Below are 15,806 nucleotides of genomic sequence, written 5' to 3'. Positions count from 1 at the left end.
TCGGGGCCCGGAGATCTGGGGAATCTGGGGGATCCCGGGGATCCCGGGTCCGCCCCCGGAGCTGGCAGCCCGGGACCGGGCCGGATCTGCCCTCCGCTGCGCTCCGCCCGCCTCCGAGGCTCAGGCCCGGGGTTCGGGCCGGCCTGACAGTCCCCAGGCGCCGGACGGGAGGGCGGGCTCGCTCTCCCGGGGGATGGCAGGCTCCGAGGCCGCCGCCGCCGTCCCCTTTCTCCGGCTCGGGCTTCGGCTGGGGCTCCGGCTCCGGCTGGGCTCCGGCGCTGCGGCCTGCGGGGGGCGGGGCCCGGCCTCCGCTTAACTCCTTCCCGCCCGGAGCCTCCCACCCTTGAGCCTCCTTCTCAGCCTCCTCCCTAGGTCTAACCTCCATCCCTGCTGCTGCGGGGATTCCTCTTTGTTCTCGTCTCCTGGCCCTGGGCCCCAGGGCCTGGGGCTCTCGGGCCAGGCTAGCGCGGCTGGTCTAGGGACTGGGGGCAAAAGGTGCCAATCTTCCTCCACATCCTACCTAGGAGGGCTTAAATTTCCCCAGTGGCTCTCACTGACACGATCTCCTTTGATCTCACAACACCCTAGTGAGGTAGGCATTATTCCCATAATAATATAACTTTCATATAGGTAGTGAGTACCTTAAGGTTTAACAAAGAGCTTTCCGCACAACAGCCCAGTGAGGTGGGTGGTAGGTATGATTAGCTTTTTACAAATAAATAATAACTCATTTAATTTTTTATAGCTTGCTTTAACGTTTACAAAATGCCTGCCTCAAATAAAGAAAAGGACGCCAAGGATTCATGTTACCATCGCTTTAGCGCTGAAGAAATGTTAGATAGCATCCAGTTCAACTGTCTTTGGACTTTGAGAATTTTCTTTTTATTATGAACTTTACAAACTAAGAAAGATAATTCAATATATAAAGAACAGAAGAGATTTGTATATACAAGACTGGGAACTTGTGGTTTGTTTTTTTAAGTGTATAGCAAATTTAACATGGTAGCAACAACATTATGCTGCTGTCTCTAACCCTTTCCGAAATTCCTTCTGCTCCCTTTATATTTTTAAATGTTTCATTAATGCTTTTTCTTTTTCTGTATCACCTGCATTTTCCCCTAGTACTAATTCCTCTATTCTTACACACCACCCACCAATTCCCCCCTCCCCTTGAAATTCTTGTTGTTCAGTCTTGTTGGACTCTTCTATGACCCCATTTTGGGGTTTTCTTGGCAAAGATACTGGAGTAGTTTGCTATTTCCTTCTCCAGTTCATAAATGGGAAACTGAGACCAAAAAGGTTAAGTGACTTGCTCAGGGTCACACCCCTCACAGGATCTGAGCTCATATTTGAACTCAGGTGCTTCTGACTCCAATCCCAGTGCTTTATTCACTGTCACTTAACTGTTCAAAATTCTACCTTGTAACAAGTATAGTTAAAACCAGACCAACACATTAGGGAATGTGACAATATGTCTCCTGCTACTCCTTTTTTTTTCTTCTTACAAACAAATGATTTAATCATCACCACCTCTGCCAAGAGATGGGAAACATCTTCATGGTCAAGCTAATTTTTTTTTAAATCCCTTTTACCTTCTAACTTAAAATTGATAGTAACTGTTCTAAGGCAGAAGGACAATAAGGGCTAGATAATTGAGGTTAAGTAACTTGCCCAGAATCACATAGGAAGAAGTGTCTAAGGTCAGATTTGAACCCAGGTCATTCCAACTCCAAGCCTGCTTCTCTTTCCACTGGATTACCTAGCTGCCCTCAGACTAATGAATTTAATTGGTCATTGCACTGATCAAAGCTCTGAGAGCCAATCTCATCTTTATAAATAACTTGCAATGATATATAGTCTTTGTTTGCAAAGTTCTTTCTTCATAGAACAACAGTGTACTGAGTGTAAGAGTAATCCTATTTTAGAGCTAGGGAAACTGAATCTGAGAGATTAAGTGATCACCCCCAAATCATGGGCTTGTGTCTCAATTTCTAATTCTTTGCCCTCTTCATTATCCTCAATTGCTTCATTATTTTATAGGGCACAGGGGGCTTAAAAACTTGCCTAAGGTTATACAGACAGAATAATGACAGAGGCAAGACTCAAACACAGGATTTCTAACCCTGGTGGGGCCAGGTCACTGTACCACAACACAAATCCTTTTGGGCTTTACCTATTCTGGCTTCAGGATGGGGTGGGGGTGGGGGGAAGGAGGCCCACTTACTTTGATGGTAATGGTTGTAAATAATGATTTTTCTTATGGACTAATTGGAGAACCACCATTCTCCTCCACTTTCTTCTGATGTGAAAAGTGGTACTAGTGATGGATTTTAGCCTGCAACTATCTTGGTGTCCTGAACCCATTACTCCCATGAAGTTTCCTGCTTTTTCATTGGAGCTAGTCAACTGGTTGGGTCCCACTTTCCATGCTCTTCCAAGGCTTATCATTGGTCAGTCAGATTTCTTCAGTTTACCCTAAATTCAGAACCTGACTGGTCCTCCATGTGTGTTCCAAGCCTCCAAGGTCCCAACTCATATCTAGGGGATGGAGAATTTCATTAAATCTCGTGGAGGCAAACACTTGTGTCCAGCCTACATTGATCCTATTCCTTCTCCCTTTCCCGCGCCCTATCCCTCATTAGGACCCTTCCTTCTAAGACGTGAATCCTCTTCTTCTGGGCTAAGCCCCGCTCCTAGTTAGGTCTCCCTTGATGTGACTCCTCTCAGTGGTGAGAGGTTACCTTAACCTGTATCCCTGCGGCGGGGCGCCCCGCTCCAGTGATTTCACTCGAGCCTCCTCCCCACCATTTATTACTCTTCCCTAGAGGTGACCCCTCCCCTCATTGTGACCTCGCCCACTCTGCGAGCTGTAGGTGACAGGTGGTTGTCTCCCCCGTTAGCGCAGGCTTCCTGGGATTCTGCGTGTCTTCCCCCGGGATTGCCTGGTGTCACCTTCGACTCTCAGGGGGCGCCTTCGCCTTAAAGGTCGCAGGATAAACTTAATCTAGTTCAGCCTGGATCGGCTCTCTCGGGTCAGAGAAGGGGCAGCCAATAGCGGAAAAGAAGTGCATGACGTCACCGGCTGCTGGGTAGGCTCTCTCCCGTGCTCAGGGTCCAACTCCGCCCTCGCGCCACCTGCTGCTTCCAGTCTGTTCCCGCCCAACAGCAGGAGCCCTCGGGAGGCCCGAGTTAGAGCTGGAGGGGCGGGGAGGTCGCCGGGAGAGAGACCTCAGAAGAGGGAGAACAAGGAGGAAGGGAATGGGGACGGGGGGAAGGAGGGAGAACCGATACACTGGAGAGAAATAAGAGTCAGTGCGACACCGGAGAGACAGAGACAAAGGAGAGAGACACGGCAGAGACAGACACTGGGGAGACAGACACGGGAGAGAAAGACGTGGGAGAGACAGCGAGAGAGCTAGGAGACAGAGAGACAGAGGGGGAGAAGAGACACAAGAGTGAGAGGCAGAGACACAAGAGACAGACAAGGGGAGAGACAAACAAGAGACATGGGAAGGACAGGGAGAGAGACACTAGGGAGACAGAGACAGACATGGGAGAGACGGGGGGTGGGGGTGGGGGGACATAGAGATAGAGAAGAGGGGCACATGAGGGAGAGGCAGAGACACGGGAGAGATAAGAGAGAGAGAGAGACAAGAGACATAGATAGACAGAGATAGGCAGATAGATACCCGGGAAAGACAGAGAGACGACAGGAAAAAAAAAGAAAGACAGACATTCAGAAGCAGAGACAGACACGGAGACAGGGGGAGAGACATACAGTGAAACAGAGACAATGAGACAGATAGAGACAGAGACAGAAACAATGGAGGCAGACAAAGGTTGAGGGATCAGGCATCCAAAGTGAGAAACCAAAAGAATGAAGGAGTCGGAGCCTGGCACAGAAACTGGAGGCAGACCTAGAGGGAAGATGGGAGGTTTGAGCAAATGAGATGAACAAAGACGGAGGGAGACAGGCACAGAGAAAAAGGGGGTGTGTGTGTGCCCAGATAAGTCTGAGGAGGGCAGAAAAGCAGATAAAGATTGACAGAGACAATATTTGAGAAAGAGTGGCACAGAGACAAAAAAAAGATGAGAGAAAGTGAGAAGGGGAAGAGACTCAAAGACAGACTGAGAAAGACAAATAGAGAGATACCCTAGGGCTATAGAGGGTGCAGGAACAGAGAGACAAAGAGACCCAAATTGAGAGACAGGACAAAATTTAAGAGGAGACAAGCAAAGATAGTGGGAGAAAAAAGAGAGACAGAGACAGAGGTGAAAGTTGCACAAGCCCAGAAGGTGATTGTGACAAACTAAGAGAACCAGGGAGAGAGATGGAAGATGTAGCTGTAAGTGAAGACAAGGAGAGATTAAAGAGCCAATAAGGCACCCTGAGGCTGGAAAAATGTTGAGCCCTCAGTGAATCTGGGACTGTGGGTGCCTCATAACTGATACCTAATAGATAAATGCTTTCCAGCGAAATATGGGCCTAAAGGTTTGGATTTTTTTTTAATTATTTTTTTCAGGGGCAGCTGGGTAGCTCAGTGGATTGAGAGCCTCCAGGAGGTCCTAGTTTAAAATCTAGCCTCAGACACTTCCTAGCTGTGTAACCCTGGGCAAGTCACTTGACCCCCATTGCCTACCCTTATTACTCTTGCTTTGGAGCCAATACAGAATATTGACTCCAAGATGGAAGGTAAGGGTTTAAAAGAAAAAAAATTATTTTTTCATCAGTAAAATCTGCCTTCTCAGCTCTCTCACTCCCAAATGAGAACAAAGAAAAACCAATCACATTACACACATTTAATCAAGCATAACAAATTTCCACATTGGTAATGTCCAATTTTTTTTTTAATCTCATTCTGGTTTTTTGAAAATTTTTATTGACACAAAAAACACACTTCCATTTTGGTCATTGTTGTAAGAGCAAACTCATACATAACCAAAACCCCAAAATAAAATCATAAATATATTGATGTGAAAGATGACTCCAACGGTTCTTTCTCTGGAGGTGGAGAGCATTCCCTGTCATAAATCCTTCAGGACTGTCCCAGATGTCTGCACTGGCTGACAGTAGCCAAGTTTTCAAAGATAATTGTTGTCCAATATTGTTGTTAGGGGCAGCTGAGTGGCTCAGTGGCTTAGTGGATTGAGAGCCAGGCCTAGAGACTGGAGGTCCTAGGTTCAAACCCGGGCTCAGACACTTCCCAGCTGGGTGACCCTGAGCGACTGTGTCCCATTGCCTACTGGTTGTGGCCCTATGCTCCTAGAATGGAGTCCCAGGATAAAAAAAAAAAAAATATTGTTGTTACTATGTACAATGATCTCCCAGCTCTGCTTATTTCGCTCTGCATCAGTTCCCACAGATCTTTCCGGCTTTTTTTGAACTTATCTTGCTTATCATTTCTTATAGCACCATCACTGACGGACATTCCCTTAATCTCCAATTCTTTGCCACCACAAAAAGAACAGTTATAAATAGCTCTGTACAAGTAGGCTCTTTCCCCTATTTTAATGATCTCTTTGGCATACAGACTTAGTAGTGATATTACTGGATCAAAGAGTATGTACAGTTTTATAGCCCTTTGGGTATAGTTCTAAATTGCCTTCCGGAATGGTTGGATCAGTTCATAAGTCCACCATTAGTGTCCCAATTTTGCCACAACACCTCCAACATTTGCCACTTTCCTTTACTACTATATTGGCCAATCTGATAGATGTGAGGTGGTCTCACAGAGTTGTGTTAATTTGTATTTCTCTAATCAAGAGTAAGAACATTTTTTCATATGATTATTGATGGCTTTGATTTCTTCATCTGAAAACTGCCTGTTCCTATCCTTTGACCATTTGTCAATTGGGGAATGACTTGTATTCTTATAAAATTGACTTAGTTCTTTATAAATTTGAGAAATTAGTCTTTATCAGACATTTGATATAAATTTTCCCTCCAGTTTATTGTTTCCCTTCTAATCTTGGTTTTGTTTGTACAAAAGCTTTTTTTTAAAATTTTCCATGGTTACATGATTCTTGTTTTTACTTTCCCCTTCACCCCTCTTCGCCCCCCTTATATCCAACACACATTTCTACTGGTTTTAACATGTGTGATCAATCAAGACTTATTTACATATTATTGATAGTTGCATTGGTGTGGTAGTTTCGAGTCTACATCCCCAATCATGTCTGCATCAACCCATGTGTTCAAGCAGTTGTTTTTCTTCTGTGTTTCCACTCCTGCAGTTCTTCCTCTGAATGTGGGTAGCGTTCTTTACCATAAATCCCTCAGAATTGTCCTGTGTCATTGCATTGCTGCTGGTACAGAAGTCCATTACATTTGATTTTACCACAGTGTATTGGTCTCTGTGTACAATGTTCTTCTGGCTCTGCTCCTTTCACTCTGCATCAATTCCTGGAGGTCTTTCCAGTTCACATGGAATTCCTCCAGTTTATTATTCCTTTGAGCACAATAGTATTCCATCACCAGCATATACCACAATTTGTTCGGCCATTCCCCAATTGAAGGGTATACCCTCGTTTTCCAGTTTTTTGCCACCTCAAAAAGCACGGCTATAAATATTTTTGTACAAAAGCTTTTTAATTTAATATCAAAATTACTCATTTTACATCTTATGATACTCTCTATTCTTTTGGCCATAGATTCTTCCCTTCTCCAAAGATCTGCCAGGTAAACTATTCTGTGTTCTCCTAATATAAATAACTAGTAATGGCATCACTCTTTATATCTAAATCATATATCCATTTTGTACATGAAATATTGGTCTAAGACTTTTCTACTCGCAGCAATGCAATGATCCAGGACAATGTTGAGGGACTTATGAGAAAGAACATGATCCACATCCAGAGAAAGAACTATGGGAGTAGAAACACAGAAGAAAAAACTGCTTGATCACATGGGTTGATGGGGATGTGATTGGGGATGTAGACTCTAAGAGATCACCCTAATGCAAATATTAATAATATGGAAAAAGGTCTTGATCAGTGATACATGTAAAACCCAGTCGAAGTGCTCGTTGGCTATGGGAAGGGGGTGGGAGGAGGGGAGGAAAAGAACATGAATAATGTAACCATGGAATCTAAATTAATTAAATAAAATTTTCAAATCACGCACACAAAAACTGAAATATTGGTCTATCTATACTTAGCTTCTGCCATAATGTTTTCCAGTCTCATTCTGTTTTATGAATCCCTCACCTCTATCAAGAGGTGAGTACTAAGTTTTATTATTAGTCCTCTGGAATTGTGGTTCGTTGTTATGCTGGTAAGGGTTACTAATTCTTTCAAAGTTGGCAAAAATTACAATTGTTGTATAAATTATTCTCATCTGTTTACTCTGTATCTGTTCATAGAAGTCTTCCCAGGTTTCTCTAAAAACCATTCCATCCATCATTCCTTACAGCACAAATAGTAAGTCATATTTATAAGCCATAACATGCTCCTCCATTCCCTAATTTAAAGGCACTCTCTCAGACTCCCATCCTTTGCCATCCCCAAAAGAGATGTTAATATTTTGTGTATCCTTACTTTTTTAGAACCAATTCCTTCTTTAATCTACCCTTACTCTAATTTCCTCATTTCCCTTCCCATCTTTCCCTTCTATTTCCTTAATGAATGAAATGTATTTCTCTATCCAACTTCATTTGAGTAGCTGTATTTTTTCCTTCTTTGATCAGTTCAGATGAAACTGAAGTTTCTAGTGTTAGCTGCTTCCTCTTTGTTTGTAAATATGTTTAGTTGCCCACTCTAAGATAATTTTTCCCTAGCCTTCTTTTCCTTTATTCTATCCCCCCAGTATATTTCTCTTTCTTTTTCTTTCTATTCAAGACATAACAAGGATTCTTAGGCATTATATAATAAGACTCCCTCTATGACCCCTAATGATGTTAAGAGTTCAAAAGGGTACACATATATCATGTCTCCATATTTGAATATAAGCAATTTATTCTTGTTTAGTCAATTATCATTGTTTATTCATGTTCATCTTTTTTATATTTCTCTAAACTCCTGAGCTCAAATTTCAAAATTTCAAAATCACTGCTCTGATCTTTTCATTAGGAATGCTTGGAAGTCCTCTATTTTATTAAAAAAGTCTATTCCCCCAACTATAGCACTATACTTTGTTTTGCTAGGTATTGTTATTCTTAGTTGTAAGCCCAAATCCTTTGCCTTCTGGAATATTGTATTCCAAATTCTCTGCTTTTTTATAGTGGTGGCTGTTAAATTCTGTGTGATACTGAATATGGCTTCTTAGAAATTTTTCTTTCTGGTTGCTTGCAGTATGTTTTCTATTACCTAGAAGCTCTGAATTTTGGCTGTGGTGTTCTTGAGAGTTCTCATTTTGGGGTTTATTTTTCAGGAAGTCACTGGTGGATTTTTTTTTTTCTATTTTACTTTGCCCTCTAGTTTGAAGAGGTTTAGTGTTTTCGAGATTTCTTAAAATACATAGTACAATGATTCTCAATTTTTTTTCTTTTTTTGATGTGTTTTTCAGGTCAGTTGTTTTTGTTATGAGATATCTTACATTTTCTTCTATTTCAGTCTTTTGACTTTGTTTCAATATGTTTTGTTGTCTTATAGAATCATTGGCTTCTCTTTAGTCCATTCTAATTTTCAGGGAATTCGTTGTCTGGGCATAGTTTTATATTTCCCAGGTCAAGCTACTAATTTTCTTTCCAATTTTTCTTCTATAGCTTTCATTCTTTTTCCATTTTCCCTCCAAGTACTCTCATTTATGAAAACATTTGTCCTTTTAAAAAAATCTTGCTTCATCTCTTCTAGGGATTCTAATTGAGTTTGTCCCAACTTGTGTTTTTCTCTGAGGCTTTGCTTGTAGATGCTTTGGAGTTATCTTCTATGTCTTGAGCTTCTCAGCCACCAAAGGTTAGTTTATTATGGTGGGATTCTTTTTCTGGTGTCCATTCTTTCAGTCTACTATTTGACTTCAGAAGACTTGATGTTAGAGCTGGGCTCTGCAGCACTTCTGGAAGGAAGGTTTTTGTTATTGCTTTCTTGGCGTATTAAGTGTTGTGTTTTTCTAGGATCTCAAGGAGAGGCTGGGTTCCTGCAAACTTACAGTGCTCTTAAGTTGTCTGATTCAGCATAAAGTCTGATTACTCTTCCCTGCCCACCATCTGAGCTCTTTAAGATCCTGACCTGAGTTTTAGTCTGAGAGGCAGTAGATTATTACTCAACTCCACCCTTTTCAGGTAGCTGAAAAGATTTATTAGTTCAGTGACAGAATTATAGGCTCCCTGTTGGTCTAGATTCCTTCCCTGATTTTTCCTTTTTAGACCGGGGGTGGGGTGGGGGGAAGAGGGTAGGTGTAGAAACTTAGACCCTGCTCTACTTCTGGGATTTGAGACATACCACTGTTGCTTGTTTCTGAATTTCCTTTTTTTTTTTTTTTTTTTTTTTAAAATATACCACTCAAGGCCTTCCTCCCTGGAATGCCACTCCTAGGACAGGTCCTCTTTTTAATCCACCCTGGATCTGTAACCTGGCACTGGGTTGTAGTTGACAAAGTTGCCACTTGGCACCTATTCCCTTTGAGGTGTCCCAATATGAGTCTTTGGGTGGCTTTGTCTGGATCTGGGTCCTCCTTTTCCCTAGGCACCTCCCTATCCCCTGGGCACCAGAGTGGTCCAAGCACAGCATGCTCCTAGCCTGACTGGTTCCCAGTGTTTGAGGACCTCTTTTTATATCTTCCTATGCTAACCTGATCTGGACAAATGACTAATTTTGACTTTTTCTGGGTTTTTCCATTGGGACTTAGTCTGCTTTATCTTCTAGATATGTTTGGAGAAGTTTGGATTTTGCTTTTTCTTACAAAGGTCAAGTCTCTAAGGCCTGTTGTATCATCTACTATAAGGCTGAATTGTAGTATCATAATTTGTTAGAGTTTAACAAACACTTTAGGGACTATCTTAACTACTCTAACCCTCTAATTTTACAGGTGAGGAAACTGAGGTCCAAAGAGAAGAAGTGATTTTTGCAAGGTTATGCAAGGTTAGTGGATGGAGACAGAATTTGTATAACCTGCATTATCACTGGCCTAGGACCAAGGTCATCTTGTATTGGTGTTATGTTGGGTTTGACCTGGTTTTACCCTTGGGATGTTATCAGAAGGCTGCTGGTACTTGTAGTCCAGTAGTTTTCTGCCTATTGGGGGTGGGTCTTAGTACTCCCTCCCCTTAGAGTTGCTACTCTGAGCACTTGGGGGACATCCTGGAATACTTGCCCTATCCTTCCCTTTGGGAAGTTTTCATTCAGAAGAATATGTGCTGAAGGGCCTGAGAAGACTGGAACAGAAAACAAAGTTGTAACGAAAGGGAAGGTCTTTGCAATGTTAGGGACCAAAGGACACTGACTAGAGCAAGCCACTCTCCTCATTATTTTGTGCCGCCCCAGCCCATTTCCCTCCCTGGCTCTTCTGCTTTCTCTCTTGGGTGCTTCAGACACATTCTCTTGTCCTCCCCTCAATTCTTCCTCCTGGTAGTTGTAACTTCCTGTTCCCCTTCTCTGTGCCCTTTTATACCATTTAATGCCATCCCTGAGGCATGCCCAGGAGTCACAGAAAGGGTCCTTCCCTTATTGCTAATTGCTTCCCTTATTGCTAATAGAGAAAAATGGTGTTTTAACTGAATATATGAAACATTTGTAGTATCTCATAATACTCTATGGAAATTTAATTTTGGGTGGGCACCGTCATGGGGGTATTAAGTTGTGAATGGAAGAATATAAGTGGGGCAGCTGGGTGGCTCAATGGATTGAGAGCCAGGCCCAGAGATAGGAGGTCCTGGGTTAAAATCTGGTCTCCGACACTTCTTAGCTGTGTGACCCTGGGCAAGTCACTTAACCCCCATTGCCTAGCCCTTATCACTCTATTGCCTTAGAACCAATGCACAATATTGATTCTAAATTGGAAGGTTAGGGTTTTTAAAAAAAGTATAAGGAAACAAAATGTAAACTGACCCTGGTGTGTCAGTCCAGCTCTGAAAATGGGCTGAGGATGACAGTTCATTAGTAGTACCAGAACTCTGTAGCTTGAAGGAAGAGGGGGGCGAGAGATGCATCTCCAGGAACCATGGTGGTTTGGTATGGTTCTATTTAGAACAAGAGGTAATGGAAAAATGCTTCATGCAAGGATAACTTCAGTCTTGACCACAAACTGGTGAGAAGGACTGAGAACAGGGAAAGATGAGATGCAGTCAAGACAGGTTAGAGGAGAGGGGCTACTTAGTTTTTGGAAATTGTTTTAGCTACTCTAATTTTATTAAGAATATATATATAGTAAACACATCAGTGGGAGCTTGTCAGCTATGGTTTTGAGTGGCTTGAAACCCAGTGGTCTTGGACCTACAATATCTTTGTCTGGGGGAATCTTTATGCAAGGTGCATCTGTCAATGAGCATTCTATTTATTTATTTATTTATTTATTTGTTTATTTATTTATTAAACCCTCACCTTCTGCCTAAGAATTGATCCAAGTATTGGTTCCAAGTCAGAGGAGCAGTAAGGGTTACTAGTCAACCAGAGGATACAGTTAGCTAAAAGCAAAGTGGTTTAATGAAATAGCATAGAAATAAGCTGATCAATAAAGCACCACCTCCTAATAAAACCTTAGACAAACAATCCTACAAATACATACACTGTTGGTGGTCAGAGTAGATGTACCCAAGGAAAGTGTGCAGTGAGGCGCATACATATGTGTGGTACATTGTGGCAGGGCACACGTGTGGAGAGGCACATAAGAAACGTGCCGGCAGGATGCATGTGGTAGAACAATTGGAGCCTCTGATGTTGTGGGGCTGCCATGTTCTGACGCTTCCATCTTGCTGTACTTGGGATGTCTGCTCCCTGTTGGTCTCACGTGGCACAAACTCTCTGCTCGATGCTTTTCTTTGATGGTCTCATGTGGCCGCTGCAAGGCTCAGGTCCCCCAAGTGTGATGTTGCGGTCAGTTCTCTCTTTTTCCACCTTCTGGGGAAGGAGGAGTCCTCAGCTATGGTTGTCATAACAGGAAGACTGGGCTCTTCCACTGCTACTTTAGCTTATAGCACAGAGGCTTTCTCCTATCTTCTGGCTCTTTCAGAAAGGCAAAAATCCCTAACACACACCAATCACTGGTCTTGTGGGAAAAAAACCCTGAGTAGCTTTGCTCCTGTAAGGAGACAGCTCAAAGTCTTTGCTAGAATAACCATTTTTTCCCCAGAAAAGGAGCTTATTGCCCTAGGACCCAAGCTCTCTGGAACAGAAAAGTCCCATCCACCAGTCTCTTCAGGCTTAAGTCTGTTTCTAACCTGCTAAACACAGATAGGGGTCTTTGTCAGAGGCCTGGTCTCACTCTTAGGGAGCCTTGTGGCTCCCAGTTTAATTCCCAAATGATAAACTGTACCCAGTCAGCATCAAGTTAGAAGCTTCAGAAAAACTGTCACGAGTTCTTTGGCTTGGTAGCAGGGAAAAAGGGGGGAAGGATGCCTCACTTTTGGAACCTCAAGACTTTTTGGATTTCTAGTGCAAATTGATAGCTGGGGAAGGGAGAAAATCATATCAGAACAAAGGTAAGTCTAAGGGGCAAAGTTATTCTTTTCTTCCCTCTTAGCCACATTTCAATTTTTTAAATATATAGGTCTGCTCATCTCAACTCGTTTCCAGGTTTTGAAGCCCTCATTCTAAATACATCTTCCCTTTATTCTTTTACATTTTATTTAAAAAAACTTAGTCCTTATTTTCTTGGATCTCTTGGCAGACTTGGATATTGCGAATCACTTTCTCCTCCTAAATTCTCTGATCTCTTTGGATTTTTGTGACACTGACCTCTTATTGTGGGTTCTTCATCCACACCTTACCCACTAACCTTGAGTTAGTTGCCAGTTTTCCATCCTGGACCATCTTCTATTTTTCTTTATGGCAAGAGTTCTTAACCTTGGGTCATGAAGTTATTTAAAACACATTTTGGGAACTATATTTCAATATAATTGGTTTTCTCTCCAGTGTCACATAGATTTCATCAAATTGCCAAAGGTGTTCCATGACACAAAAAGTTAAGAACTTCTTTTCTATATTATTTTACTTGGTGATAATCTTTAGCTCACATAGGTTCAATGATCATCTCTATGCAGATGATTCCCAGATCTACATACTCTCTCTTCTGAACTATATATAGTCATCCATCACCAATTGCTTCTTGGATGTCTCAAACTGCATGTCCCAGAGACATTTCAGATGCAAAATGGACTGGCAGCTAGGTAGTGCAGTGGAGTCAAGAAGACCTGAGTTTGAATCCTGCCAGAGACATTTAGTAGATCAGGGATCTTGGGAAAATCATTTAACCTTTCTCAGGTTTAATTTCATTAAAGGGGGGTTATTGGGGGCAGCTGGGTGGCTCAGTGGCTTGAGAGCCAGGAGGTCCTAGGTTCAAATCTGAACTCAGATACTTCCTAGCTGTGTGACCCTGGGCAAGTCACTTAACTGCCACTGCCTAGTCCTTAGCACTCTTCGGCCTTAAAAACCAATACACAGTATTGATTCTAAGACAGAAAAGGTGTAAAAAAATAATAAAATGGGGATGATTATAAGTTTGTTGTGAGGATCAAGTGAGATAATACATGTAAAGTGCTTTGTAAACCTTAAAAGTACTATACACATGCTATTATTATCATGTCTAAAACAGAACTTTTTATCTTTCTCCCCCAGAAAATCCTGCCTCTTCTAAGCACCGCCATCTTTTTAGTAACCCAGTTGGGCTTGCAACCTTGGTATTACATTTGATTCCACACCCTCACTCACCCTACTTAGCCAATCTATTGCCAAATACTTTTGTTTCCAACTTTAGAACAATTCATAAACATCCCCTTCTCTCCACTCACATAGCCATAACCTAGTTTGGGTTTTCACCATCCCACTCCTGGGTTGGCCTCTCTCAAGTCTCTTCCCAGCTCCACTCAGCAGCCATGATGACTTGGGTCCCCCAGTAAACTCCATGGGCTCCCTATTGCCACCAGAATCTATATAAACGATGTGGCCTCTTCCTACCTTTCAGTTCATCCATTTCACTGTGCTCCCTATATTCAGTGACATACTGATACTGGCCCGCTTGTGGTTTCTGCCACAAGATGCTCCAATTTCTAGCTCTCTTCTACATGACAGCCCTTCCAGAAGCTGAGGTACTGTGTTCCCCATAAGTCTTCTTGTTTCCACACAAAACATCTCTAATTCTTTCAGGCAAGTCTTAATCCACCATGGTTCCTTCACCACCCACGTCACTCGTTTTTAGACATATTCTAGCTGGTCAATATTTTTTCCTAAAACAGAGCTTCCAGAACTGAACATAATACTTTTACTAGAACTATCACCTCCCTTGTTTTGGACCCTTTGTAGCTTAAGATACTTGTTTTTTTGCCTTCCATACCATGACTGTTGACTCATCTATGAGTATTGTCCATAAAATCCTTAGATCTTGGGGGCAGCTAGGTGATTAGAATGGCTAGCTCAAGGGGAAGCTAGTTGGCCCAGTAGATTAAGAGGTGGGCCTAGAGATGGGAGGACCTGGGTTCAAATTTGTCCTCAGACATTTTCTATGTGACCCTAGGCAAGTCACTTAATCTGCTTAGCCCCTACTGTTCTGCCTTGGAACCCATACACAGTGTTGATTCTAAAATGGAAGGTCAGGAACTGTGGGAGTAAAAACACAGAAGAAAAACAACTGCTTGAACACTTGGGCTGATGGGGATATTATTGGGGATACAGATGCTAAATGATAACTAGTCCAACTATCAATAATATGGAATTAGGTCTTAATAATACATGTAAAACCCAGTGGAATTGTGTGTTGGCTACAAGGAGGTAGGGGAGTTTGGGGGGAGAGGGAAAGAACATGAAACATGTAACTATGGGAAAATATTCAAAATTTTAAAAAAAAGAAAATGGAAGGTCAGGGTTAAAAAAAATTCTTGTCTTTTTTGCACAGGTTTTTCTAGCTATGGCTCTATTACTCTGTACTTAGGAAGCTGATTTCCTGAATCCCAACTGTAGAAATTTTAATTGAATTTTATTAGATTTGAACTGTTGTTTTAAGGTTTCAAGATCTTTTTGGATTCTAAATCTTGCTATTCAATGTTTAAGCTAGCCACTCCCAGCTTTGAGTAACTGGCGGTTTTGACAAACATCCCTTTTATGATTTCATTTGTTGATGAAAAGTTGAATGTCATTGGAACCATTCTCCAGAGGTTTTCCTTCAAGTTGTCATCACTTATTAATGACTGCTGACTACTCTTTAGGTTTAGGCAGTCAACCTGTTTTGAAATCATCTAGCTGTGTACTAACATCTAACCTATATTTCTCAATCTTGCCTATAAAGATAATTACAAAAGACTTTTTTTGTTAGATGCATTTTTGAAATTTAGGTATACTATGTCTACAGCAGACACTTGACCTATTATACCAATAATGCTGTCAAAAAAAACCTGAACTTAATCTCACATGACCTACTCTGGATGAAGCCACACCAGCCTTTTTTTTTTTTTTTAAAAAAATGATTACTGCTTTCCTTTCCCAATGCTCATAAAACCAATCCTTGAATAATATGGTCCAATTAGTTTTCCCCTCAGAAATACTATATAGTAGTCTAAAATAGCCTTGATTTTTCTCTTGCCCCAACAGAGCTTAAAAATATTTTTGATGTCCTTAGCACTCATTGCCAATAGTCTTATGAAGCTCATTCTAGGCCTCCTGGCTAAATGCTTGTAATCACTGGTATTCACCCATTGTTACCTGTTCTATCTTCTTGACTTTTT

General features: G+C 41.9%; 1 protein-coding gene across 1 annotated transcript; it reads right to left on the bottom strand.

The window, feature by feature from the left end:
* Position 1: 1 nt before the first annotated feature.
* Positions 2 to 385, bottom strand: LOC123249187 (formin-like protein 5; the record flags this gene model as incomplete). The annotated part of the gene is made up of 1 exon (XM_044678183.1): positions 2 to 385. A coding segment is annotated over exon 1 (384 nt), but the record flags the coding sequence as incomplete, so codon positions are not given.
* Positions 386 to 15,806: the final 15,421 nt, after the last annotated feature.

The sequence above is a fragment of the Gracilinanus agilis genome, chromosome 1 (assembly GCF_016433145.1).
Source record: "Gracilinanus agilis isolate LMUSP501 chromosome 1, AgileGrace, whole genome shotgun sequence".
Lineage (NCBI taxonomy): Eukaryota > Metazoa > Chordata > Mammalia > Didelphimorphia > Didelphidae > Gracilinanus > Gracilinanus agilis.
Note: the sequence above shows the minus strand (reverse complement) of the source record. Positions and strands in the feature narration are given on the sequence as shown.